Source organism: Aspergillus mulundensis, assembly GCF_003369625.1.
Source record: "Aspergillus mulundensis strain DSM 5745 chromosome Unknown scaffold_1, whole genome shotgun sequence".
Classification (NCBI taxonomy): domain Eukaryota; kingdom Fungi; phylum Ascomycota; class Eurotiomycetes; order Eurotiales; family Aspergillaceae; genus Aspergillus; species Aspergillus mulundensis.
Window position 1 is genome coordinate 3428569 of NW_020797889.1, and position 27986 is coordinate 3456554.

Here is a 27986-nt window from a genome sequence, read left to right on the forward strand (position 1 = left end):
CTGTGACACGTTGTACACACAGTCAGGGCGTTCATGCACGTCCTGGTTCGAACTTTGTTGTTTGGATGCAGATTATACCCAAGTGCTCGGGCCTATACAGAACGAGTTAGTAGACGTCGAAGGAGGGTTTGGTAGGGAACCCAGAGCCACGGTTCACCTTCGGGAAGAGCGCGGCGAGCACAACCTTCTCATTGACCAGTGGTCCACTGTGTGGGACTCCGCCGTGCAACTCGGCGGGGTGTCAATCAGGCCTGCTTTCGGCTAATGCCCTCTGTTGAGGAAATCGACAATTACCGAGTATACTCAGTCCTGACTCCTGCGACTCCTGCCTGCTCTGGCTTGCAGTGGATGCTTCATCCTTACAGGAGCCAAGAGTTCTTTCCACCATTCAAGCAGCATCAAACTACGTAAGTTGTTTGGGAATTGAAACAGCTGAGCTAGAGTTTCTAGGTTCTAATAGACCATCTACTATCACCAAGTCAAGCGTACAGTAATAATGCAAATGTATGTTCTCAATTCCCCAGCCCAAACCGCGCTAAGGAAACAAATCAAGAAAGTGAAATGGCCCAGGCATCCTCCGTCCCAAAGGAAATCATTCCTTGCCCTAGCCTAAGCGCCCAACCCAAGCGCCTCGTAGCACAAAGAGTCGTGAGCATGCATAAAGTTTTGCTAAAACATAAAAGAATGCGTTGAGTAGAATCGAGCCGAACCCTTCACGCTCTCAGATAGTCAAAGGAGACGGGGGAGGATTCGAGCAACTTTGAAGGATCGCTTGGAGCACAAATAGATATCTGCCCCGGTCGTCTGCCCCCAGGAGGACGTCACGACCGCTTCCGCGGAGCGTACACTCCGGAAGTGTTGTTGGGTTGGAACACCTGTTCCGCGCGGAAGCACGAGTAAGGGTGGGTGGGTAGACCTCGCTACATAGGGCATTTGGTAAAAGGCCGCCCTCATGCAATGACGGGTAGATATGACACCGCTAAGTATATCATGGTCGTAAAGCTTGCCCGACGCCTGTAGTCCTGGTCTAACTCAGTCCTCCTTACTGATGGAGCTCAGGGCATGCGCTAGTTTCAGCAAGACGACGCTCTCGGTTGCGGCGAAGTAATTCAAGCTGCGAGAGACATCAGTAAAATTCATGAGGAAAAACTGGTAGAGCTTGTTTTACCTATCCATGAGAATGCGAAGATGGCGACCAAAATGGTCCTCGTATCTCTTCAATACGTCCTCGAGCTTTCCGAGGCGCGCAGGGTCGTAGCCCCGTCCGTCAGACGTGGCGGGGCTTGAGCTTAGCTCTGGGTCGGCTGTGGCGAGGGCGCGGCCTAGTTGTGCTGCGGACCAGGAGGCGAACATTGTGCAGCAGGTCAAGAGTTTTGAGTGGATCTAATTGAGTAAGCTTTTGAGTACTCCAAGGCGGCGAGGGCAATATTATATCAGCGCAACGTACCTTGAGGAGTTTCGCCTGCGTCAGCATGCACTCTTTCAAACAAGTATCTAGGAAATCGACGTGGTCCTGCATCAGTTCGTCGACTGTTCGGTTGACCTGCTTGGTACCATTGTGTGTTACTTCCGACCCGTCTGCATCGGTACCATTCACACGATCCATGAGGTTCTGCCAGTTCGGCTCAATTACTTCCGCCGTGCAAAAATAGAGTAGTTGCTGTACGAATACAAGCATCTTTGACCGCAGGTTCCAAGCGCGCCTCTTCCACAACTCCAGCCGTCGGTCGGATGATTTATGGCGCCAGCCTAGGACTTTGCTTTGGTCCAGCCAGGCGGACGAGAGCATGGATTCGAGATGGCGGAGAGACAACAAATGCCGGAAGATGAGTTGATATCGGAGGACCGTCTTTCGACTGATGACGAGGGATAGCGGGAAGGGAACGGTGTAGTCGAGTTCCAGGGCGTCGAAGCCAACAATATCCTTGTCGTCGTCGCTCCCTGCTTGGGGTGCTTGGTATTTCTCCAGGGCGGCTTCTGGGTTGTCCTGGTCGATACCAGAGACACTGACAACCTGCATGAGCCATTTGGTCAGGCCGACCTTGTTCATCCGGACTTTGACGTCTTCCTTGAACGGATCTTGCGCGGCAATACTGCCCGGTTGGCGCAGGACTAGATCAAGGAGTGATTGCAGTTTGCTTTCGTTGACGCTCTTGGCTGGCTTGCGGAGCTCGGATGCCCCAAGCTCAAGGAAGTAGGAGAAAAAATCGGATCGGTCAAGGAAGAAGTAGTGTTTCAGGGAACGGAAGCGAGTGGTAAGAGAGTTCTTTGTTAACAGGAGGTTCAGTAAAGAGGCGTTGGCATATGTATAGGCGGCATTAACGTTTTCCAGGAAGCGAGGGTCATCGAATGTTTTTGGAACATCCTTAACCGCTTTGCTGACATCCACTCCTCCACACTCTCGCACCACGTTCAGGTATTTTCCAGCTAGAAGAACCTTATCTCGTACGCTATCGAGCTGTGGCGGCACTTCGTTATCGCGGATCGTATATCGCTTCTCCCAGTACTCATCCGTGTAGTCCTCCTCGAGCCTCTCTCGCTTGATCCATTTCTGCTCCTTGACGAGAAATTCTCCATGCGGATCTTTGATCCCTCCGTGGTGAAGCCATTCGTTGAGCATTGTCATGTATGGCCTGCTAGATTCACGAAGAAGAGTTTCTAGAAGCGTTTTTGTGGTCGGATCGCCGGAGAAGGTCGCCAATCGCTCGGTTAATAGCCGCAGTACATTGCCTCCTTTACATATCTTCTTGCTAGACATCGCTCCAGGGATCAAATCTCCTCCTTCTCGAAGTTGCTCCAAGATGTTGTCAACGTCGTCAAAATCGTCAATTGACTCATCAAGATCCTGATCCAAAAGACCGTTACGTCGGAGGAGCTCCTGGCCTAATGAGTACAGCTGAGCTAGACATTGGCCGGTCGGCATGGTATGAAGATGGAGCAGGTGGAGAGTGAAATTCGGATTGTTGAGCAGGTGCGTCTCTAGCTGAGCGACGAGTATCAAATAGTCTTTTAAGAGTTTTCGCACCGCGGCGCATAGGGCATGGCTTACTGCGCCGTATTCCGCGCGACTCTGGAGTTCCACGAATGCCTCTAGGGCACTGTAATGTGTAGCCATCTTCAACATGGACCTTGTAAGGTCCCTTAGGGTAGGATCAAGCCCGGGCGGTAGTTGGAAGGCCGGTCCAGCCAATCGGTCCTTCTCCGTGGTCGGGTCATATTGAGCTTGATATTGGATGTATTGGCCCTCGAATCCCATGAAGACAAACAGCAGGTCCTCCAAGATCGCCTTCTCCTGCGCATCGGTCGACAGTTCGCGTAGGGGTGTAGGTTGAAGTGATTGCGGTAGTGTCGAGGATAGCGGAGGTACGGATACGCGACTAGCTAGGGGCGCAGTGGTGTAGGGCATCAAAGAAGCGTGCGGATTCCATGGTGCTGGTGAGAGTCAATATATTGTTAAGAGGATCTTGAGTTTCGGCGAATGTCTCACCATCTGGAGCCTCTTTTTCCTTCTTCCGCAGATTGGGACTGAGAGGGCCCGCTGTATTAGCTCTTTTTGACCGCGATTTGTCGCCCTCTCCACGATTCCCTGCGCTGGGTGACTCCCTCACTGGGTTCCTCGTTCGGCCTTGTGCCTTGTCTTTGGTCTGGACCACAAGGCGTTCGGTTCGTTTTTCGGACGCGACATGATCCCTGGGGACTTTGCTCTTCTGAGTGGACGTGCTCCCGCGATGATCCATATTTTCTGCCTGCAATGGAGAAGCTGTGCCGCCGCGTTGACCGGGCTTTTCAGCATCGGCGACGCGACTGGACGCAACGCGGGGTCGTGGCGGGTTCATGTGGCTGGCGCGGCGGTCATTGATGGACATGGACCCCCGATAGACAATAAAAGGGGCAGATTATGCATAGATAGAAGAGATTGACAACTTTAGGCGCCGAAGACGAGATCTGTGCTGGTCCTGGTCTTGCGTAGTCCCGATGTTTGGTCGGAGCGGTGGGTGTATGCTGCTGCCTTGATGCCTGAGATCTCCGCCAGGCACTTGCGACTTGCGTAGCAGCGTAGCCATCATCCTCAGAGCTTCATCCAGAGCTTCAGCTTCCTACGTCTTCCCATCTAAACGCCCTGCACCTTAACTGCTGATTCCGAATACTCACTCGGTGCTACACTCTACATTGCATCTCTCGGTCTCCATTACACGTTTCATATAATTCAAAATGTTCATCGCGCGATCGGAATACGGTAAGCTCCATCAGACCTCCTCTTGAAGCCCAATCTGACTCTTCCTTACTAGACCGTGGAATCAAGTACGATATTCTCCCCGTCTAACGTCCGATTTACATTGCAACCAGTCTAACGGTGGTCATTACAGCACCTTCTCCCCGGAAGGTCGTTTGTTCCAGGTTGAATACTCGCTCGAAGCTATCAAGCTCGGTTCAACCGCCATCGGTGTATGTCCTTCGCCCTTACCAGCGTGTCTCAACATGGCTCTTCGTCTATACGAAGCATTTATGAGCTTTTCAACAATATCCGCAGAAAACCCGCTGACTACCTCAACAGGTAGCAACATCCGAAGGTGTCATTCTAGGAGTCGAGAAGCGTGTCACATCTACCCTGCTCGAAGCGTCCTCCGTTGAGAAGATCGTTGAGATTGACCAGCATATCGGATGTGCTATGTCCGGCCTGCAGGCAGATGCCCGGTCTTTAGTTGAACATGCCCGTGTTGAGACTCAGAACCATGCCTTCCACTACGCTGAACCTCTGCGTGTCGAGAGCTGCACGCAGGCGATTTGTGACTTGGCCCTGCGATTTGGAGAGACTGGAGATGACGAGGAGAGTGTCATGAGCAGACCTTTTGGTGTTGCTCTTCTAATTGCTGGTATTGATGAGGATGGTCCTCAGCTGTACGTCGCTTTCCGGCCCTTTGACTTGCCAGCTTTCGAGCCGTTTGGCAATGTTTATCCTACGAATAATATGCGCTGACTCCATCGTTCTTACTAGATATCACGCCGAGCCCTCCGGTACATTCTACCGGTACGACGCAAAGGCCATCGGGTCCGGAAGTGAGGGAGCGCAGGCCGAGTTACAAAACGAATATCATCGTTCTTTGACGCTTCCCGAGGCGGAAACACTTGTTTTGAAGACGCTCAAGCAAGTTATGGAGGAAAAGCTGGACGCGAAAAACGTTCAGCTGGCGAGTGTCACCAAGGAAAAGGGCTTCCGTATCTACAACGATGAGGAGATGGGTCGCGCTGTTGCGCAGCTGGGTGGAAACCAATAAGCGACTAATCAGTCCGCTAAGTCTGTGATGAGGCCGTCATGAAATTTATGTGCTATACATCACAGGGTTATTTTGAACTCACATAGAAAAGAACAATGACCTCGTCCAATGACTGTCAAGCAGTTTATATCTTCATTTACAAGTAATTTGCTAATGCTCAGGAATCAGGTTGTGTGGATAGATGCGACTTTTATATGCTAACCTGGTATCATAGAGGGCGACTCATATATAGTTCTTCCAAACAAACCAATTACCGAATCTTATAAACACAGGGCTTCAGCACACCCGCCTCATCCTCCGGCGACAAACCATTATCCGCAGAAACTGGTTTTTCAATAAACCTCTTCTTCCCAGCAGCGGGAGCCCCAGTGGTAGAGGCATGTTTACCCTTCGTTGGCGCACCGCCCGCCTTGACAAACTCAAGTTTCACAAACATCTTGTTCGACTTATCCACAGTCTCAGACTTGAGCACAAACCCGCGGGTCCTGAAGACGTCGACGAAGGCAGAGATATCAGTCTCGTCGTCCTGTGAGGGACGGGCGTCCTCGGCAAAGATATCCGCCTCGTCAACGTCCGATCCGGCGTCGTCGTCGCCGCCCTTCTTCTTCTTGAGCTTCTTCTTCTCGGCCTTCGTGAGGGTTCGCTTCGCGCCGATTTGGGCTTTCTTGCGCTGCACTTTGCCGAAGCGGCTTTTCACTTCGCTGACCCAGCATTCGCCCTTGCCGTCGCCGCGGAGCACGCGCCATGCTTCTTCGACGAAGGACACCCAGTTTGTGCCCATCAGACTCAAGCAGAAGATTGCGATGTCGGCGGAGCCGTCTTCCAGGGGAAGGTTGGAGATATCGGCTTTGGTAATGGGGGAGTCTTTGGGAGCGTGGAGGTCGAAGCTGTGGAGCTTCAGGTTCAGCTTCTTGGCGGAGGGGAGGAGAGTGCTGTGGAGTTTAGCGTCACCACAGCCAAGGTCGACAATGGTGCATGCGCCGTTCGGTCGTCGTGGTAATGGCAGGCCCCGGGCTTTTTGGTCCGGCTTGTTGCCCTTCTTTGGTGCGGCGATGGCTCCTCTTGTGCGGATGGCGCTGATGTAGCCGTCGACGGGGTTGGAAGGCCAGGACTCCTTGACCTGGCGGGAAAATCCGGCGTGGTATTCTTCGAAGAGTTCGGGGTTCGCGGTGAAGAGCTCAAGGGCTTTGGTTGACGGGGTTGTATACAGAGTTTCGTTAAGGTGACGGAAACGGGATGAGATCAGCTTCTGCCGCATAGCCTGCTGGAGAGGGGTCAGGGTAGCTGTCGTGGGAGGAGGTGCGGCTGGCGCTGTCTCAGTAGCGGCGGCTTCAGTGGAAGTTGCTTGGGTTTCTTCTCCGTCCTGGCCTTGCGATCCTTTGTTCTTATTCTTGTTCTTTCTTCTCCTCTTCGAACTCTTGCTCTCTTCAGCTGCACCATCGACTACAGCTTCTGGTGCCTCGTCCTCTTTTGTATCCTGACCCTGAGTTTGCTTGGCGGCACCGTTCTTCTCTTCCCTCTTGCGCTCCCAGGGCTTTTTCTCCGGCTTGGGCGGCGCGGAGTTGGGCTTTGCGGGCTTCGACTGGCCCTTTGATCCTTCGATGTGTCGGCGATACATCAAATCGACATTTTTCTTGGTGACATTGTCATCTCGCTTGCGCTTGTTTGACTTTGCAGTGTCATCTGCGTTCGGCTTCTGGGACTGGTTGGCTTGGTTCTGGGGCTGCTGCTCACTCTGCTGTTTGAGCGCAGAGGCCGAAACAGACCAGCCGGGGACCGCGAACATGGCTCTGTATAGGAACCGCGGAGTTCGCAGTAAGTATATTGACAGGAATTCGGTCTACTGCCGGTGCCTTGTTGACAGACTTGGGAAGCAACCGTTGAACGAACCAGCAGACTGCAAGAAATTTTTGGTGCTTGCAATTTCTGCCGGATTCTAAAGGCGGTACCATAGGTAGCGCAGGACGCTCCGCCTTTACTCCCTAGTAGCCGAAAGTCCGAGACTACGCCGACAGTCCTGCCACTTGAAAATTCCCACAGAAGCTGGAAAGTGATATTGGGGAGGTCGCCCTATAGGAAGCATTATGTGGTGCTTATCTAGCTCTAGCATGGAATATATGCACAACTGAGATCCGAGCGATCTTAGAATGCACTGTTGAGTGTTGACCTGCCTTGAGGCTTACAGGAAATCTCGACCGCAATGGCCAAAGCAGGGTTCAGCACGTGGCGGATTCTGGACCGTGCACTCAATCTGTTTTGAGTTGACGTTCAGATCAGAGGTCGATCTCCCTCCCCGCAAGCCCCGTGTCATCCTCCATTCCTCCTGGATCAGAATCTCCCCCTGTCTGTTCTGTTCGTCGAGCGCTCTTCCAGATTGACTATGGAACCCGCCCTTCAGAGTGACTCAATTAGCAATCATGGAGACCGGGAACCATATCAGCGCAAACCCGCCGAGTACATTACTGAATCTTGAAACAAAAGTCCCCGATCAACCCACCAACGTAGTGGCGACGCAGCAGCTAGCCGTTGCGAAGGTCCCCAGAAAGCGCACCAAGACCGGCTGTCTAAGTAGGTTTATCGATGAATTGCGCGGGTAAGCCACTGACAGAATGTAATCAGCTTGCCGACAACGTCGCATCAAATGTGGAGAAGAGAAGCCTATCTGCAAAAACTGTACAAAGTCGAAACGCGAGTGTAAAGGCTATGCGCAGCGATTGATCTTCAAGAATCCCCTGGGAATTCCTGGAGTACCAAGCACCATTCCAGCACAACCTGCTCCTCCCTCCAGCCAATTTGAGAGCCAAATCGACTTTAGCCAGACGTCGGCTGGCACCCATGGGCCAATATTGGCCCCAAAAATCCCTGCTGCCTCTAGTATAGAGCACCGGCAATCACGGCCTTCTGTTGACATATCAGCAGATATTCTCAAAAGTGATGCTGCGTTCGCTGATCAGGTCCCTGGCCTACCACCAAGCTACCAACCGGCAAACCTGTCAGCTAGGTTCAGCCAGCCAGGACAGGAGGCATCAGCTTTCGCCCAAAATGTCTATCCTCACTACAGCGTGCATGACTGGGACTCGCCCCAAACCCAAAATCAAGGATTGGCTATCAAAGAGTCGTCGTCGCGCACAGAAACACCACCTCAAGTGTACCAGAATGTTAAGGTATGCCACCCTGCCCGCAGTGCCAATCCGTAAAACTAACAGTTGTATCAGGTTGCTGAATCACCTCCTGCAGTAAATCTACCAACACAGCACTCGGCCGAGCATCAAGCAAGCACGCATGACCAATATCGCTCCCCTTCATCTCAGTTACTATCGCCATTCCACTATATCGAGGATGAAGAGGGCGACTACTACGATGTAGAATCGGACGAGGAACCGGATCAAGTGGCAATGCAGGATTTCAACCAATTGAATATGGTTCTGGCTTCTGCGAATCGCGATGCTACCCAACATCGTTCTTTCACCACATACTTGAACGAGGCCAATATGCTGGCCACCTACCAGCCGGATCTCGGTTCTTCTCCCTTCAACAATCCCAAGACAGCCCGAATTTTCTTACACTTTATACACGCTACTGGTCCAGTACTATCGATATTTGAGCGACATGGAACCGATCAATCGACCATGCTAGGTGCTCCAGTCCCTATGGCGCAGCAAGGACTGTGGACATACACGCTTCCGCTCAAGTCTTTCCAGAATCAAGCATTGCAACAAGCTATACTAGCATTGGGTAGCTTACATATTGCGTACCTCCAACAAGCGCCATCTACTTCCTCGCTCAAACATTACCAGTTTGCGCTTCGGCGGATAGGGAAAGCTGTCGGCCTCCCGATGCAACGAAAGCAATTGGGCACACTGGCGGCTTCGCTGCTTCTAGCTTACTATGAAGTTATGGTAGCTGATCATACCAAATGGAACAATCATCTTGCTGGATCAGCTCAACTAATTCGCGAAATCGATTGGGCTGGTATAACTCGAGACCTTCGCGCTCAAAGACGGAAACGATGGCTTGAGCGGAGCAATACCCACAGCTTTTTTCAGGATGTCTACATGTTCAACAACCCGTCTTCCAGCGACGATTCTTTCGCTGAATTGGAGACCAGGATTGATGAGGATCTCATAGGGTGTTTTCTAGGACGTGCCGTCAACTACGACGAGTTCGGACAGGTTGAAGGGGAGCATGCCCAGCCTCGAAACAGACATCTTTCGCGCAAGGACATTGAGACTTTCCGGACTCAATGTGACCTCTACTGGTGGTATTGCAAGCAGGACTGGTTACAAAGTATTATTAGCGGTGGCCAGTTATCTCTGCCTTATTCTGAATGGGGTCTGTGCCCTCCACGTGCGGGCATAGGGCTGAGAAACGATCTCTACGGGACTGCAGATCATTTGACTCTATTGATGGGCCGACTTGCGGACTTTGGAGTACGGGATAGGAAGCGAAAGATAAACATGGCCAAAGCCACAGGGTCGGGATGGAGGCCGGACGCCAGGTTCGGTCAGTTCATGGGTCGATTTGCACCCAGACCAGGAGGCCCAGGTCAAGGTCCTCCTAATGATCGATCTGGACCACCTGGTGGGCCTTTTGGGCCTCCCGGGCATGGGGCTCCCGGACATGGGGCTCCCGGACACGAGGCTCCCGGACATGGGCTTCCTGGACATGGGCTTCCTGGACATGGGCCTTCTGGACATGGGCCTCCTGGACATGGGCCTCCTGGACATGGGCCTCCTGGACATGGGCCTCCTGGACATGGGCCTCCTGGACATGGGCCTCCTGGACATGAAGGCCCCCAGCGGTCTTCCAGTGGTTCTTCTCCTGAACCACCTCCCTTCTATGGTATGGTTCCGCCATCCNGACATGGGCCTCCTGGACATGGGCCTCCTGGACATGGGCCTCCTGGACATGGGCCTCCTGGACATGGGCCTCCTGGACATGGGCCTCCTGGACATCAAGGCCCCCAGCGGTCTTCCAGTGGTTCTTCTCCTGAACCACCTCCCTTCTATGGTATGGTTCCGCCATCCGGGCCTACGCGATTACCTGCTGCTTTCGCAACTACATCAGACAGAAATGATTCATGTCCTCGCCCCGAAGAGGATGTCGATATGTCGTACGAAGAAGCTGAACGTGAGTGGGAGGGCATTTATGCAGCGTTCGAAGTATTTGCTCAGTCACTTGGCCCCGACTTTGAGCCTTTGTCACCCGAAGCCAGTAGGCCGATCTACTCTCCTTTTGGTCTGGCGACTCAGTACTATACACTCAACATGGCTGGTCTGATGGCATTCTACTATACTGGACGCATGCTTTTGTTACGACTACATCCTTCAATGCCTCCTTGGATGCACGTGGCAGCAGGGTTTGCGGCCGCGACAACAGCCGAGTACGCTCAGACCATTGGAAAGATCGCGGCGGGCATTTACGGAGCACAAACCGGTCAAGGTGGCATTGAGGGGTTCAGTCCAGTAGTTGGATCATGTTTGATAGATGTCACGGTACCGATCTTCTTTGCAGCAGTGCAATACACAGCGCCGGATCAACGCAAGTGGATCATTGCTGTCCTACGCGACATCTCCCGCTATACGGGATGGAAGTCTTCCGATGCAGTTGCTCACGGGTGCGAGCGGTCATGGAGAAACGCTGCAATGCAAGGACGTGGTCCTCCCTACAACCAAGACGGGGGTGTGCAGAAGCCACCGGTCTGGAAGTATGCGGAGTACGAAGCCAACAAAGAACGGCGATTCATTATGGCCGAGCCCTACGTTTGGGCAATGGGGATTCTGAGTCTGGATGATAAGGACTTTGGGGAGTGATCAGGCCGTTTGAATTCGTCTCAATACTCGGTATAGTGGCATCGGGGCGTTAGAGCACATGTTTAGGAAATCTCCAGGCAGCTTTCGGTCACTTGACAAATCATTTACTTGCTTATCGCAATGCATTCGATGACAACGTGGATGAACCACAAGCCATGCAGACGGATGTGCTGTCGTATTGATTCCTTGCTTCACTGACCGCACTGTAGTTGTCCTCTCATAGCCGTCAGTCCGCTGCTACTTGGTACCTGCAGCACCGCCATGCCGGCGATCTCCACGCCAATAATGGCAGGCGAGGTCATGGCGCAGCCACATGGCCGAGGACAATTCATTAGCCCTTTTGGTCTCAGTGCAGTGCCAGCGCTTACCATGGAGCCAGAACCAGTGGGTGAAAAACGCCCCCGGTCCAAGTCTCAGGTACTAGCGTAGATCATGACTGCGCGAAACAGGACATGCATGGGCCAGCGCTTTGGGCAGCGTCTGCAAGGGCCGGTCGGATGTACCGGTGCGGGCCTATGGATGCTGATAAACAGTCAGAGTTTGGGTGCGTGGGAGACTGTACACTGCCTTCCATACGGCATGGATTGAATGAGGAACAAAGCAAACCGTGAGGCGCAGACGGAAAGAGGGAAAGATTACCGTAACAGATTGTATCATATTTACGCCTGTGGCTCTATATTTAGTATCGAGGCTCCCCCGGACTCAGGACGTCATCGCTCGATTATAAATTTCTCGACCAGGCAGCCTCTACGCTTCTGCTCGTCAGCGCTTCTACCTTTTTTGTGTCCTCAGGCCTGTTGGAAATATCGTCGTCGCTCAGTCCTTTGTGAGCTGAACAGCCCCTCTCAAGTCGAACTCCCCATTGTCCTTCTCGTCCACGGTTCTTTCTACCCCACCAAGTCACGCCAGCCTGCTGCCTACGGTCCGTTCCTGTCACCCGCCAGCGTCACCCACGGTACGCTCACACTGACCCCTTGGGTCATCCGATACTATGCCTCGCTACTCCGAGCTGGACAGCGAGACCGACTACTATGCTCGCGAGTCGCGCGGCCGTCATCACTCCCGCGGACCTGCGGTACTCGAGCGCCCAACCCGCAAGGATGAGTTCCGCTGGGACTCTCGCCTACAGGAAACCGATCGCTATGGGCCTCCTGCTCGCCGGCCAAGCAGACACTACGATGATGACCACCTCCGCCACGGAGGCGCACTGGTCCGCCATGAGCGCCGTCACGCCGAGAGCCCCCCTCCACGACCTAGGATGCTCAGACGACAGTCTTCTTTGGATACATATGATCGCATTCCCTTGCGCAAGATAGACGAGTACTACCGTGGCTATTTACCCAAGGGTGCGCCTAGCCCACCGCCGCTGCGCCGACGAGCTCATCGCGACGAGATCGAGACCATCCAGGTCCCAGCGCGGGAGACGCGGTACAAAGAGACGGTTGAAGAGATTAGACCCTATCCGCGCAAGGGAAAGACTCGCATGCCGGATTATCTCGTCAGTACTAAGGCAATTCGTGAATTTGGTTATCCCTATGAGAGAGAGGTATGGCTACTCAGACCGGTGGGGTTTATTGATACTGACAGATATTAGGGTGATCTGGTCATCATCCAGCTCGCTTTGTCGAAGGAACAAATTGACGCTATCATTGAAAGAAGTCGCGAGTTGAAGCGTCAACCGGAAGGTACCAACCACGTGCACTATTCCCTTTGAGCATATGTGCTGACCCTGCTTAAGTCATTCCTATAAGAGCACGATCCCATGTCCGGGCGACATCCAGACGCAGAAAGGTAGAGACAGTCACCATGGGGCCCAGGGCAAGCGAGACTCTGATTATCGAGCCATCGCCTGAGCGATACGTGTCGCCGTCCCGCCCCTACGACTACTCGACGACTACAACGAAGAGGATTGTCTCACGCTCGCGATCAATCTCGGTCAAGCCACGTCGCCGCCGCTATTCGTCACCACCCCCGCGCATGGTAATGGAGCGTCGCTCCGGCCACATCGAGAACCCAGGAGCGATCATGATTGTGAGCCCGCGGGATAGCGATAGCGATCTTAATGATTGGGAGATCGACAATTACAGACCACCTTTTGACCCGACCACTGCGCTTTACGGTGATGTGGATGGCGATGAAGAGGAAGTGCTGGAAGTTAAGCAGAAACGCAGAGGTATGCATTCAATGCAGTTTCCAGATTTATAGATCATTCGATTGACATTTGAACTAGGTCCGCCCGCTCGAACCCTGCGTCGCATGCTTGCGACGATGACTTAAGATGCCTTTGGTCTCTTTGATTTTTGACGATTTTCCTTAAATGTTTGCTAGATTTCGTGATTATCTTCAGTTTTTCTTCTCCGTCTTTCTTCGGCATGCTTGATGGATGGGAGTATGTATATGATACCAGGTTACGGCCATGACTGCGCTTTTTTGCTTCTCTAGCCAATGTACTTTGATAAATACTTCATACTACGTATGTCTCGACTCTCGAATAATATAGACGTCCAAAGTAAGCATTTATAGTAAGCTGTCACTTGACATAGTGTCCGCATGTGACAGTGGCGGTGCAAGGCGGTGCGGGAGGCCTCGACTCGCTGTGTCCACACCAACCATTCTCCCTAAACAAACTACGCACAACAACTCTATCACTACTGCAAGCCGAACCCTTTCATTCCCTTCATTAACCAGCTGGACTGTTGCGACCTGTATCAAACATGGATAAGTTCCAAGCATTCGGCAAGAACTTCAGGTGAGATAACGGCAGCCTACTTGTTTAACTGTACCTCCCGACCAGCTTGCAATGGCCTGCGTTACTGACATGAACTTAATGGAACTGTTTTCCGGGACAGTGCGAACTTCACGCCCTTCGCTGCGCGCACACAGCAGTTGATCCGAGAACAACTCGGCCAGGTCGAAGACAAGACCCAGCTCCCTGATGAGTACATCGAGCTCGAGAAGCGCGTGGACGCCCTGAAGCTGGTGCACCAGAAGCTCCTCCAGGTGACGTACGCTGCTGCCTATCCGCCCAAACCCAGTGACAATAAGTAACGCTGTATCTGCAGCTCCCAATACTCCAACGAACCCTACGACTACCCACCCAACATCCGTGAATCCTTCAACGACCTCGGCCGCACCATCAACGAGAAAGTCCAGCTCCTCTCGCAGGCCAGCACCCCCGCCGAGGCCCAGGCCGCCCTGACCGCTCCTCCCGCCGCCAAACCCCAGCCCAAGACCTTCAGCCATGCCATCGCGCGCGCCTCGCTAGCTGGGTCCCAGACCCTGTCTAGCACCACGGCCGGCGAGGACCCGCTTGCGACTGCGCTGGAGAAGTATGCGCTTGCTTCGGAGAAGGTGGGCGAGGCCCGTCTGGCGCAGGACGCCCAGATCCAGTCGCGCTTCCTGGCTGGGTGGAACACCACCCTCAACACGAACTTGATGTTTGCCGCGAAGGCGCGCAGGAATGTTGAGAATGCTCGTCTTATGCTGGACTCTGTCAAGGCGAAGCATGGTGGTGATGGGGACCACCTGAGCGAGGAGGCTCGCTCTGAGATCGAGCAGGCGGAGGATGAGTTTGTCGGACAGACAGAGGAGGCTGTGAGCGTTATGAAGAATGTACGTTTGCGACCGCGAGTTGAAGATAAGGTTGCGGTTAAGGCTAACTATGCTCTTCAAGGTCCTTGATACCCCTGAACCCCTGAGGAACCTGGCGGACCTTATCGCCGCGCAGCTGGAATACCACAAGCGATCTTACGAGATTCTCAGCGAGCTGGCTCCTGTCGTTGACTCGCTTCAGGTTGAGCAAGAGGTATACCACTGATCTCGCTTGCAGAGATGCTACTTCACTGGCAATACTAACTTGGCTTAGGCCAGCTACCGTAAGAGCCGCGAGGGTGCCTAGGCGGCTGATTGGAGTTCATAGCTAGGATCAGCGAGCATCGTTTTTTGTCTACTTTATCCCTATGTCTCTTTTACACGTGTGCACCTCCGTGATCTACGTATTTGGACTTCTAAGGACGTTTGATATCCCTTGACGATAGGCTCGTGGTTAATCACCGCAATCCTTCGTCAATTATAATCCATCTCTCATGTTACACTCTATCCAAAGTCTTGAAGTATGGAACTGTTCCCTAATACTATAGTCCGTAGGGACGCCTCTGATAGCAAAGTCATCGCGTCGGCAGAATCTTGAACCCGAATTTCACTTAGTCATTCCTCTATACGCAGGAACCGTAGTTCATACGTCCAGTGCAGAGATCTCGAATGCTTTATCAAATTTAGAGTAAAATATAGACTCACATATTACATGGTAGAGCTGCGTATACCGGTAAACGTACCGCACCGCCACACACCGCCACACAGCGGGAGCCCCATCCGTCTCGATGTGGCAGCATCGGGGAAGCTCCATCAGCAATTGAATCCATTATCCGAGACCAACGTCAACTGGTCTCACAAGAAGTACCGAAACACCTGCCTAACATCCACTAAATCCCATCCGCGCGCAGCTCTCTACCCGCAGACGAAACCGCATTCGAAGCCGAAGGCGTCGACAGCCTCCGCTCCCGACGAGCTCCATCCGACGCCGCAAAGCAACCAGCTCACTCCCCCAACCATCAACGAACTTAGAGCCGGAGTTGACGATTCTCGCTACCTGACTGACTAGGCCGGCCCAGTCCAGTCCAGTCCATCCCGCTTCGAACCTCCCTCGTCTCCATCTGTATTCCGAGCCGATTCACGAACAGCATGGCAAACGGGTACGAATACCTCTTCCCAGCCGGTCCGATCCAAACCACGAGACCGGGATGGAACAGGAAGACATCGTGGAATCAAGAGCGGAAGCGGAAGCTAATATCTTTTGTCGCAGCTGGAGTCTCATAATCGGCCTTATCGTCGTCGTGGCCGCCGCCGTCGCGGCTTGGGTGTTTAGTCCGAAGGGCGATAACCAGACGTATGCTTACCCTGCCCATCTACACATATGCCATATGCGTGTGATATATTGGCCAATGGACAAAGGAGGGACTGGACAGTGCTAACGAACAAATAACGCAGGCTCTGGCGAAGCACGCTCATCCTCTCGATCGCGAGCTGTTATTTGATGTGGGGTATGTTTTCTCCTACGCCTTGCTTCGCTTGGTTGCATTGAATCTAGAAGGGTGTACTGACTGTGAGCAGCGATTACGTTCCTGGCGCAGTGGCATCCGCTTATTGCGCCGAAGAGGGCGGATATTCGGCCTGATCGGGTGCCGCAGTAGGGGGTTGTCTGGTTTGATTCGTTGGTTTGGGGACGGGTTGGGAATTGCTTTGGTCTTGGTGGTTGGATGGGTGGTTAGAGGGGGGTTGGATGGGTGAGCGTCTATGTCTACAGCGTACTCTGCATAGAAGAGCCAGATGAGGACGGTATGGATGCATGTCCCAAGGGACGGTATTATGTTATGTATAGTTATTTTCTATTTCGTTTTGATAATCTATATCCATTGGCGTTTGGTGCTTTGATTAATATAAGTAGACGGGCACTTCACGAACTCTGGAGTGTGATAGTTGAAGGTCATCCGACGCCCACAGCTCCCAGGATAACCTTCTGGACTGTCCACCTAGCCATCAACCCCGCGACCGCCAGCGCCATAGCCCGAAAATATCCACATCCCAGGAGGATATATAAAGCCTCGATGTTGCTCAGCAGCACAAGGTGCGCATCCGCAGCGCCCAACGTGAACAGCGAACTCACCAGGTCCACGAGACTTATTACGTAGCTCGTGGGTATCCCGGATGGTATGACACGGATCAAACCTTCTAGTAAGGATGCGGAGACGGACGACGGTGGCTCGACTGATGTATTGGAGCCGACTGAACTAGGTATCGCAGAGACTGTGCCGCCTAGCGCTCGCTGTGCGATGTTCGACTGTGCTGTGGATGCTGCACCCGTGATCGAACCCGAACTGTAGGTCGAGCTGGAGCTGGAGATGCGACCATCGGGTCCCCATATAACAAGAAGGATCGGGAAAAGTTTCGCGCAGCTGCTCACGAAGAGCGCGGTACTAATTGCCGTCGGAGTAGTCTGAGATGGTGGGGAAAGAGGCTGAATGGTTTGTACAGGCGCCGTCGACGCGCGGCGTAGGGGCGGCGGCAAGCCGCAGAACGAGTCGCGGGGGCTGGAAGGGGACGGCTGGAGGGGCCGTTGGTTCTCAACACCTGGGAGTTCTTGCGCGGAACTCTGCGGCGTACCTTTTGGTGGGCTTAGCGAGGAATGTTGAGCTGGCGCCTGTTGCGGGGGAAAAGAGGGGAGGACTGGAGTCGTGGGGTCTGAGACGACGGCGGGTTGAGGTTCGGTCGCGGCGGCATTGGGGGTAGTGGTGGGTTGTCTCGTTGGCGTAGGTGAACATGATGATGCTGGAGCGATGATTGAAGCGAGGAGACGGACTGTGAGGTGGTGGGCAAGGGTTGCGAGTGCATTTAATGTTAGAAAGAAAAGGTATTGGATGATAATGGGAGTGCGCTCGAGGAAGGTCCCCTCGATTGACGGGGACTTTTCGATCCGCGCCCATGTGAGATAGACATCGAAGAGGAGGAGGAGGACGCCTAGGCGGGTGATCGAAGGCTATAGCGGAGATGGGTCAATAACATGTCTATTTCTAAGATCTGAGGGAACCATACATCAAACTTGCGCTCGTCGCTTTCGAGGCGATTGAAGAGGAGATGCCGGTATACCTAGGTTCAAATCAGTCCGAGCCCGAGGCATCGTGGGGATCCAAAGTACCTGCGGCTTGATCAAGACGAGATCAATGAATATAACAACGAAATCATACTCGACGTATTTGTCGGCGAATCGCTTGCACCGCGGACATTGCGTCAAGCGTACTCCTTTGCCCAGAGACCGATCATCGGCGCGGCTGTAGGCGCTGTACAGGTGGGAGACCGGGTACGAGCACTCAATGCAGATCGGCATCACGGGCAGCCCATCATGAGCGATTCAGAACAAGAGAGAACACGCCGTGCTACGCAAAGGAGAAATGTGCTCGGTCTCGATTGTTGGTGGACGATAAGCCGAGGGCGGTGAAAAAGGAGTTACTAGGTACGACTCTGGAGTGTCTATCCGGGTATACAGATCTTTCTTGCATGGTCGACCCACTCATATCTACTCCAAAGTCTTAAATAATTAGCGGTTCGAAGATCGAACTCAGTGTGCTAAGCGTATTCCTGGATTCGTTGCTCATAATCCGTTTGAGGCCTTGCCCAAACTTAGAGACTGTGTCTATACCAATCAAATGTGAACCCAAGTTGCTCCGGCTCGTCTGAAGAGAGTACGCGAAGAAGTCCACGTTTCTCCAAGTCCTGACAAATTACCTTTTTGGAAGTCAAGTCCTCTTCCAAGGGGTTCTGATCCACTTTATAACCACTGTCATGGTTAGCTTGCCCGGCGGTTTTGACCTTGTTCTTGGTGCTCTGGAATACAAAAGCCCACCAACCCTCAAGGCCGCACCATAACGCATGCGTTACGCGCCCTAAAATCATACACCATTGGACGATAGAGATGGCCTTGATAGGGGCTCTCACTTCTTCCTCTTTTCTTTTATCCTCTCTGATTTCCACACCTCTGCTCTCTTCCTCTCTGCTACCCAATCCGTTAGCTACCGTATGGGTACTTTCACGCAAAAGCTTTTCTGTATGAGCGGCCAGTTCTGAGACTGTGGCATATTTATTATGCCAGCACTTGTCGATGATGTCGTCGATCAACGGGTTGCCGTCCAATATCGGAAACTCCATGTTCTGCAGGAGCTCCACGACCTTGGGCCCATGCTCATAAGGATCCTCAGTAAGACATCGGTCTCCATAAACCTCGAAGCCATAATTCATCAGATAGTACAAGGAGCCAAGGGCAAACTGCTCCGTCCGAGAGCCTAGAAAGCCAAAAGTACCACTTTTCCCTTGGTCTGTGTCGTGGCTATTAAGTATTCTGCCATATGGAGCCATACAAGCTTCGTAATCTGCTCCGATTTCTGCCGTGCAATCAAAGTCAGATAGCTTCAGTCGATTGCGATCGAGCAAGATATTTTCAGGTCGTAGGTCACCATGAGCGAGGTTAAGTGACTCTAAGTAAGCGACGGCTTGGGCGAGATCGTTCATCCATTCCATTCGTAGGGGCAGAGGTTCCAGCTTTTCCACTTTTGTGACCACCATGGTTTGCTGGTCCCGAATATGATTGTCCTGTATTCTAGAAGAAAGCGACATATCTATTAGGATAATCAGCTGATTAAGCCGAAATTGCTGATGGGACCCTACCTCTCATGTATTCGAGGAAAATGCCGTTTTCTGAAAAGTAAAAACACCGAACGATGGACGGGCAAGGCGGATGTTGCGAGAATAATCGATATATCTCGAGCTCTTTATGGAATTGCTTCCTCTCAAATTCTCCAGATTTTGGGACTTTGACCACGATTAGAGGGTGGACCTCGTAGACAAAGGAGATACCTCCTCTCCAGATCCAATGCACGGTAGGGAATTGTTTCTGAATGTTCATGACGAGATGAGAGGTCTCAAGCGATAAGTGAGAGGCAATGTGTTGAGAAAAAGAACAGAAGCAAGGCTTGGGTACAGATGTTTGTAGAGAGGGCGAGCGAAGAGGGAAAAAGGAGAACTAAGAGGAAGCAAGAGCAGCGGTCTAGTTCTATTGGTGCAGGTGTTGCCTGATGTTGCCTTGTTTCTCGGCACGAGAGCATCCTCGACTTGAAGCAAATAACCAGTTTCATTAGACTTTTCCTCTGTTAAATAGGATACAATGTAGCCACTGCAATTTGTACTCCCTAGTTCAACGTAAATTCATAGCAGGTTGTTGTACCTAATTGTAGATAAGATCCACAAACTCCGCTTGTGGAGACCAGCTCTTATCAACATCACAAAACTAATAGATCCACTGCTAGGCCTTTTCCCAGCGTCCATCTATTTTCACGTATGTACCATTGTCGATACAGTCAGGGCATGGATCTCTTTTGGTTGTCTTGCCAAGGTGCATTGTTTTCTGCACGATGCCGCAATTATTGCAGCCGTCAAGTTCCCTGAGACTTCCAGGAGAATCAACTCTGTGTCGGCATAAATGTTCGATCGTCTCGATAAGCCTCTGACACATGATCTTTCTACTACATTGATCTGTCAGCCAAACGATTCCTCCTAGCGATAATCAACTCACTTGGTAGTGTTGGATGCTGGGGATAGCAGAAGAATGCAATAGGGTAGTTTTCAAGTCGCAGTGATGGTGAATGGACTACTTGAGGGAATCAGGCAGTATTTATGGGCATTCTTGGCTTAGGCACCGAGTTGATCCAGTGCACCTCAAACATATCCCTGTCAATATGTTCGTGTAGAATAGCCTATGCCATTCAGGGTGACAGGATTAAATGGCACGATTGGCTGTCAACCCAGGAGGCTTGGAGGGCTGTGCAGAGGCAAGAACTTTGGGCAAGACCTGGAGCGGGGTAGACCTGCTCGGTGATTAGAATTGGATGTTGGTCTGGGGAATCGGGATTATCTTGGTCTTTTCCAGTAGTGGCGTCCAACTCATTATATGATTTTATATACCGTCTATGTGCATATATACATATAGATCAATCAACAACTCCTGTATCATCCGCCCAGCTCGGCTGGATGCTCCGGCAAACAGCCTCATAGTCCCGGAACATCTGCGGCTGGTCGGGCAGATCAGGAGTCGTCCAGAACATAGTCCAGTTGGTATCAGCGAGCTTCCAAGTTCCCAATGACCGCTCGAAGTACCACTTGTTCACCGGGTTGTCCTTGCGGCTACGCCAACATACTCCGTTGGGAAAGCATGTCCGTACCATGGCGTTGAACACAATGTCCGCAACGCCGCCGGCACCCTGGCTGCGCTTGAGGACCGCGAATTTATCGAGGTATGGCACCATCCTAGCCGTACTGGCCTCGCTTCCGTCGTCTGGCACGCCGGGAGGAAGCTCCCAGGTCAATATAGCACCGCCTTCATATTCACCGGCAATGATCAAACCAGCCAAGCGGCCGTTTACCCGGTTGAGATAGTCCTTCACGTCAAGCTTGCGGTTGAATGAGTCTTCAATCAGATGTAAGAGCCGAGGCAGATCGATTGTAGGATCGTCCAGGTTCATGCTCGGGCGCGTCTGTGCCGTCCATATCTGGACTCGAGGGTCCGGAATAAGGCTGACAGGCATGCCTCGCTTGACGAACGTGGTTGGAGGAGCAGGGAGATGAAGCGAGCCGCGCGCGCGTCGACTCAGAGGTAGAGATGATGAAAGCAGAGGCTTGTCTGTGAGAAGGTTATGGATCAGAGGGTTTCTCTGTCGCCGGGTGCCGACTGACAGCTCAGATGGGGACATTTCGGGTGAACGCGCGGAATTCGCAACCTCGACCGGAGAAGTAATGATTCCAGATGATGCGGACGGAAGCATAGCGAGTGTTTGTTGTGATAACCGCAAGTTATCCAAGTGGCCGTCGATAGTATCTTCGCCAACACTGAGAGATAGTAGCGCTTGTTTAGCAGGCGTAGACGCAATCTCAGTGCTGGTAAACTTTGAGAGCGGGTTACTATCTGAGATTGGATCTGCAGCCGTACTCGCCCCCTGGCTCTCAGTTGCTGGCTTGCGAACCTGTAGCAGCTCACGCTCAATGTTTTCGAACTCTTGGTCCATATTAATGAAGGCGTGGGATGTTTGGGGTCCCCTAAAAGCTGGAACGCCGCCCAGAGGATCCAAGAGGATAACGCGGTCCAAAGACACTTCCTTTTGTAAGTCACCAATCTTTTGAGCTGTGACCATAGGATCCTCATCAGGATCCGGCATTGTAGCCAGCCCCGCCAGCTCCTTTGTCAAAGCAAGAACGGCATCGTTTGCGGGAACAATCACGGCCTTTGGTGTATCCTCGGTGTAAGCAATTGGCGCAACGATTAGAATATGACCGTCTCGTAAGGGACCCAGGAGCTGTTTTCGGGACGAAACTGTTGGTACGTCTGGTCTATTCGCCGAGAATGACAATACCGAGTAGAGATGCGAGGATTTCGAGTCTGGTTGAGCATCGACAGCTGTCGCAATACGGCCTATCTGTTCTGTAGCCACCTTTCGCAGGGCATGCGCATCGCCATCCGGGCCGGGATCGACCACCACACAACAGGCCAAACCCAGCCGGTTGATCTGTGATAGCGTTCTAGCCACCCCATTCAAGGTGGTATCGTCCAGCAGCTGAGGCGTCTTGATCTTGACCAAGGCCAGGTGTAGTCGTTCTGGTACGTCCTCACGCGCCGGCGCTGGCGTTGAATCTTGTCTAAAAACAGGACTCTGGTACACAGATCGCGATGCGCCGTAGAAAGACCCCAGATTAACTCCGGAAGGTAGTGATTCGACGATATTCTGCTCGATCGGTGTGTTCGACGGTTTCTTCTGCGATTTCGCCGGGTGTTGGGCCTTGAGCCGCGCAAGGTAAGATTTGGCTTCCCGCTTGGTAGATGCCGAGTTCAACAAGCTCATGAAGAAATCCTGGATTCAGAGCAGTCAGAATCACGGCAAGAGCGCAACCCAGGAGCTGAATAGCATACCCTATCAAGCAACTTCTCCTTCGCTCGTCGGCCGAGGCGGTCGTAGCTTTGGCTGGTGGAGGAGAACTCGGCGCTCTGATTAACTCTGCGATCGCATGACGAGGAGAAACACCGGCGAGGGGTCGGATGGGCTTCATCACCGGTACCTACAACGGCTGGATGCCGCTAGAGCGAGGATTAGCGATAACTGTACTGAATGGGGCTCTTTCATTCATACCTTGAGAGGGGCCTGCGCGGCCCGCGAAGCGAGCACCCTCGAGCTCATGGTTCAGTGCTGGAATGCTGGAAGCCCGTCCAGGCACAGGGACAGGCAAGCTACCAAGCTCCTCAAGGAACCGGAATGACAGAGAACATTGTGGGGAGCAGTTAGCGGTCGGAAGAGAGGAAGAAAAATGGGTCGATTATATCGCGAGGGAAAAAGTGAGTCAATGACGATGCTCCTCCCGCTCCGCTCTCGGCTGCGTCAATTTAGACCGACGCCGATCGCGCTCTCTTCTCTATACCTCTACATGAGGGATTTTGGAAGTATGCTGCAGGGATGTTCATCAAATATTGAATTTGCATGTCGAAATAACCCTCAAACGGATACCGATAGCCAAGGTGGTGACTGGTGAGCTCCGAGGATGCGCACTCGCATTCCCCGGGGGATGACAGCTGGCTTCGGAATCCGCGGGGTGTCCGAATTATATACAGTTTTCTAGAGCATCATCTCAGAATCAGTACAATCGCTATCAACTGCCCAACTGCTTGAGCGATATGCCGCAACGTCAATGTCCAAGTAAAGACTCCATTTACTCGTATTCTACAGAATTATCTTTCCGGCGAGGCCCTTCTCCGCCGAGCTTGTCATCAAGATTCAAGAATAGTCGGGGTAAAAGTCGTAAGATCGACAATGCCCTATCAAATCCAGCGCTCGCTCACATGCAAGTGAACGTTACACACGTCGACTGCTACTATCATCCGATTGAAGTTCGGCCTGACCTCATAAGCCAAACATCTCGCATGGCCCATACATACGTGAGCACAGCTGGGTCCGTAGAGGTATCAGAACCCCCTCTAGCTCTAGGTCAATGCTACTTCAGCACTGTCAGCCCAATGAAAGGACTTGAGTCGAATTATAGCTTTCTTATCATACCACTCGGTAGGGTGCACTCTCTAGACAAATGTCAATCGGACACATTTAACAGCCTCTTCGTGTGCTATAGGGTGGATCTTTTCCCCGAAACAGGTAGTTTGTTCAGACACTTGTCTACAAGCTTCCAGCACGCGGGGGTTTGGGACACAATAGGGCTGGTTACGAGAACATTGACACCCGGATTTGTGCCTCAGGTGATGTACATATTTGCGTACGCAAAAGGTGACCGCGGATGTTGCCATCTTTCTGTCTTAGGTCTGACCACGCAGAGATTCCTTGAAGGTATTGCCAAACAGTGGATGCGAATGCAAGACTCCCTTTGGCCGCGATGCCGACAGCAAAAATCTGGAGGTCGTGGCATTGGAAGGACGGGACAAATAAGACCTGCTATGCGGAGACTCTAGTTCAAAGGGAAGCTGGTTTATGAGAACATTGCAAAGCAAGCGAGGGCTTTGGGGTGATCAACATATATCATGGCGGTTCGAGGCTTCCAGAAAAGGAGCATGGTGAAACGCCCACCCGGTGGTCCAATTTTGCACTTGTCTTTCTGATGGAATGCAAGATATGAGAACTCTGACGAACAGTTGCAGAAATCTGGTGTTGTCAGCATTAACCTACCTTTGACCGCTGCAACACATTTCCTTTTTCAAGCCAAGGATTCCGAAGATGAAGAACGGGGCGATTCTCATGACACTGCACGCGGGCCGCTGCTAGACGAAGCACTGGTGAATGGGATACTGGATGGACAAACTGATCTCTGTTGGACTTGGTGTTCGTGAAATGAGCCAAGCATCCATCTGGAGCTCATCGGTAATAAAGGGCTGATGTCGCTCCCTCACAATGGCGCGATGACCGTAGAAATGAAGCCGGAGGTGACAAATGAGGACTAGGAACCTGGAGAGCCAGGGAAGCGCCCTGAACCGAGCTCCTGGACCATATTCTTATGTTTGCACCGATCTCAAGAGGTTATTTGACGGCATTTGGCTCGAGGATGTCGAGTCTGACTCTGGACTTCAGGGACGAAGTCACTAAGTGACTAGATAAGCAGCGCTGCAGCGAGAGTGGGGAGATCAAGATAGGCACCAGGGCCGGTCCAGATAACTGATAACTTATGGCTGCTCTTATTCCACCGACGTTCCCCACCGCTCCCGAGGGCCGCTATTTCTAGTAGGGAGTTTATTTAAATTTATATGGTAATATATATATAATTTGTAATAACGCTCCTACTAGGGCTAGTCTTTGTTAAAACTTAGAAAATTTTAAATTTTACTAAGTTAACCGCGCGAAAAAAAATAGTAGCCGTTAAGGTACTAGTACTTAGTTTTTTATAAAAATTTATATATAAATTAAAGTACCTGCACTTATAAAGCTATAAAATTTATTTACGCGAAGAAAAATATATTATTAACATGCTAGTTTTTTATAAGGCTGTTAACGTGTTAAAGGGCTGTTAAAATATAAATACTTTATTTTTTATAGGGAATTGCATATAAATTAAAGTACCTATATTTATAAAGCTATTTAAAGGTTTATCCGCGTGGTGTTAGGCTAGGAATAAGGTTATTAATATATTAAAAAGCTATTAAAGTACAGGTACTTTGTTTTTTATAAAAAACTATATATAAATTAAAGTACTGTTATCACTGTTATGGTGTTGCAACTGCGTAGTGTTGCAATGACGCAATCCGGCGGCCTGAGGCCGCCGGGCGGAGGAATGTTAGCGCCAAACTAGCCGCGCGCTAAGGCAGCGGCTAGTTACATAATATATAAAATACTAAGTTTAACTTTAAACTCTAACTTAAAGAATTAGTAATTAATTCCTACTATAAATATATAACACCTTTTTTATTATAGTAATTTATGTTTTTTTAAGCTTATTATAGTATATAAACATGACTTATAGTTTTAATTACTTTTTTTTTTAAAAAAAAACTTGTTTTACATAATAGCTAGGTAATAAACTTAATTTTAGGGGCCGGCGGATAATATTTTAAAAAAGTAATTATAAATCCTAACTTAATATTTAACTAATATACCCAAGAAGAAATTTATAAATTTTAAATTAAAAAATTTTAAGGGCGCCCCTGCTATTAAACCCTAAATTATATAAAAAATATTAAAATATAAAAGGCCTGCCCAGGGGCAAGAAAACAAAAATAATAAAAAAATTATTAAAAAACTATAGGTAATACTAAAAGTAATTTTAGTAAAAAAAAAAAATTATAAGAATAAGAACGCCGTAAAAAAAAAAAAGAAAAATACTAATAAATTTATGCTTAAATTAAAAAGGCATGCTAATAAATTATAAGAGCTAAAGCTAACTAATAAATATATAATATATTTATTTAATTTATTAAGTAATTAATAGTCCCATGTTAAATAAACTTTAATAACCTTATAATTTTAAAAAAAACTATTAAAAAGGTTATAATAATAATAGTATAACTTAAGAAAAACTTTTTAAGAAAATTACTATTTATAAAACCATACTAGGCAAATAATATTAAAAAATTTAATAATTAAAAGTTAAACATAAAAACATATTTTAAAACCTTTTTAACCTACTACCTAAATAATAGCTATAAAATATCCTAATTTATTAAATTTCTAGCGGAGGACCGCAGGCGGGAATAGTTTAATATTTATAAAGTAAAAACTATATTTATTTAAAAAGAATTTTTTAATATACTAGTTAAAATAATTAATAATAAAATAATGCTAGTTAATAACTTATTAATTAAATAAGGTAATGCAAAGCAGCAACCATGGTAAATTATTAGGTAATTTATATAGTTATTAAACTAAATTAAGAAATATTTATTTTATAAGTATAAAAATAATTAACGCCAAGAACACCTATATTAAAAAATCCTAAAAAATATATAAAAAAAGTTTTTTATTTATAAATACTAAGAGCTAAAACACTATAATAATTATATATTATACTTAATAAGTGTTAAAAATAACATGCCCNAATATAAAAAATATAAAACCTTAAAGCTTTATATAATACAAGCTTTAGGGGTTTATATAAAATAAAAAAATATGCTATAGGCCTGGGTAATTTAGGTAAAAATAAAAAAAAAAATAAAAAATAATAATATACAAGGGTTTTTATTAACTTTAAAGTAAAAGTAAATTTTATAAACTAGTGCTGGGCAAAATCCTACCTAATATAAAGTAAAAAATTAGCTTATAAAGTACGCGTAGTTAATAGCTATATAATAATATTTTATAAAAAATATATACTTATAGTTTATACTAGAAATTTTACGCGTAATATATAGTATTATTAATAAAACTTTAAAGTTATTAATATTAATAATTATAATATAATTTTAGGATTTTTATGGCTACTAGCCGTGATACCTATTTTAAATTAGTAAATTAATAATTAAATATATAATTAAAAAGTAAAGTATAATTTTAAATACTTATAATATATAATAATAATATAAGAATATACTACAAAAATTACTATAAAAGTTAAAGTACTTTTAGTATAAATTTTTAAGTAAGAAAACTATATTATAATATACCTTAATAAAATAAAGGTTAAAAAAATCCCGCTGCCTAAATAATATTATAAATATATAAATATATTTTTTAAAGTAAAAGTAAATATTTTTATATTTTATTAATTTTATAATTATATAATTAAGTTATAACCTAGTGCTAAGCCTTTAAGTAAGTATATTTACTTACTATTTTTAAAGGAGCTTAAGGTCCTATATAAATATATTAAAAAAGTTTTTAAAAAAAGCTAAATATACCTGTTAAAAAGTCCTGCGGGAGCTCTAGTACTATTTATATTAAAAAAAAATAATAGCCTATATTTTTATATAAACTATTAAGGCCTAAATACTATTATAATTAAAAATATATACCTATTACTATTACTTAACACAATCCTTAACTATTTTAAAATAAAAAAAATTTTTACGCAGCTAGATTTGCAAGACACGTACTATAAACTTTAAATTTATAAAAAAAATAAGTAAAAAATAGTATTTAAAACATAATTTAAACTTTATAAATACTAAGTTATACTATTTAAACTAGTAAATATACTAGTAATATTTTAATTTTATATAAACCGCGCCCTAGCTAGGCTAATTAATATAATTTATATTATTTATTTAAATAATATTATTATTTTTTTAAAGAATAAGAAAGAGCATGAATAACATGTATAAATA

General features: G+C 48.9%; 8 protein-coding genes across 8 annotated transcripts; 4 read left to right on the forward strand and 4 right to left on the reverse strand.

Annotated features, from left to right (window-relative positions):
- Nucleotides 1-1032: 1032 nt before the first annotated feature.
- Nucleotides 1033-3737, reverse strand: DSM5745_02599 (gamma-tubulin-complex subunit SPC97; the record flags this gene model as incomplete). The annotated part of the gene is made up of 4 exons (XM_026744615.1): nt 1033-1114; nt 1169-1383; nt 1448-3432; nt 3488-3737. 4 exons carry the CDS (start codon nt 3735-3737, stop codon nt 1033-1035), a joined length of 2532 nt encoding a protein of 843 aa, XP_026607778.1.
- Nucleotides 3738-4212: 475 nt separating this feature from the next.
- pup2 (proteasome core particle subunit alpha 5) lies at nt 4213-5276 on the forward strand (the record flags this gene model as incomplete). The annotated part of the gene is made up of 5 exons (XM_026744616.1): nt 4213-4237; nt 4290-4302; nt 4368-4446; nt 4556-4899; nt 4997-5276. 5 exons carry the CDS (start codon nt 4213-4215, stop codon nt 5274-5276), a joined length of 741 nt encoding a protein of 246 aa, XP_026607779.1.
- A 250-nt stretch (nt 5277-5526) lies between these two features.
- Nucleotides 5527-7062, reverse strand: DSM5745_02601 (25S rRNA (adenine645-N1)-methyltransferase; the record flags this gene model as incomplete). The annotated part of the gene is made up of 1 exon (XM_026744617.1): nt 5527-7062. One exon carries the CDS (start codon nt 7060-7062, stop codon nt 5527-5529), a length of 1536 nt encoding a protein of 511 aa, XP_026607780.1.
- A 631-nt stretch (nt 7063-7693) lies between these two features.
- DSM5745_02602 (putative C6 finger domain protein) lies at nt 7694-11089 on the forward strand (the record flags this gene model as incomplete). The annotated part of the gene is made up of 5 exons (XM_026744618.1): nt 7694-7844; nt 7896-8440; nt 8492-9779; nt 9808-10118; nt 10244-11089. The coding sequence occupies 5 exons, from the start codon at nt 7694-7696 to the stop codon at nt 11087-11089; spliced, it is 3141 nt and encodes a 1046-aa protein (XP_026607781.1).
- A 991-nt stretch (nt 11090-12080) lies between these two features.
- Nucleotides 12081-13366, forward strand: DSM5745_02603 (uncharacterized protein; the record flags this gene model as incomplete). The annotated part of the gene is made up of 4 exons (XM_026744619.1): nt 12081-12635; nt 12684-12774; nt 12828-13262; nt 13320-13366. 4 exons carry the CDS (start codon nt 12081-12083, stop codon nt 13364-13366), a joined length of 1128 nt encoding a protein of 375 aa, XP_026607782.1.
- A 437-nt stretch (nt 13367-13803) lies between these two features.
- On the forward strand, nt 13804-14987 carry DSM5745_02604 (BAR domain-containing protein; the record flags this gene model as incomplete). The annotated part of the gene is made up of 5 exons (XM_026744620.1): nt 13804-13838; nt 13939-14094; nt 14152-14701; nt 14763-14894; nt 14955-14987. The coding sequence occupies 5 exons, from the start codon at nt 13804-13806 to the stop codon at nt 14985-14987; spliced, it is 906 nt and encodes a 301-aa protein (XP_026607783.1).
- Nucleotides 14988-16631: 1644 nt separating this feature from the next.
- Nucleotides 16632-19261, reverse strand: DSM5745_02605 (sterol homeostasis protein ARV1; the record flags this gene model as incomplete). Its single annotated transcript, XM_026744621.1, has 4 exons — nt 16632-17681; nt 17738-17791; nt 17841-17982; nt 18342-19261. 4 exons carry the CDS (start codon nt 19259-19261, stop codon nt 16632-16634), a joined length of 2166 nt encoding a protein of 721 aa, XP_026607784.1.
- A 1421-nt stretch (nt 19262-20682) lies between these two features.
- arg2 (acetyl-CoA:L-glutamate N-acetyltransferase) lies at nt 20683-22917 on the reverse strand (the record flags this gene model as incomplete). The annotated part of the gene is made up of 3 exons (XM_026744622.1): nt 20683-22593; nt 22653-22817; nt 22870-22917. The coding sequence occupies 3 exons, from the start codon at nt 22915-22917 to the stop codon at nt 20683-20685; spliced, it is 2124 nt and encodes a 707-aa protein (XP_026607785.1).
- Between the last annotated feature and the right edge of the window lie 5069 nt (nt 22918-27986).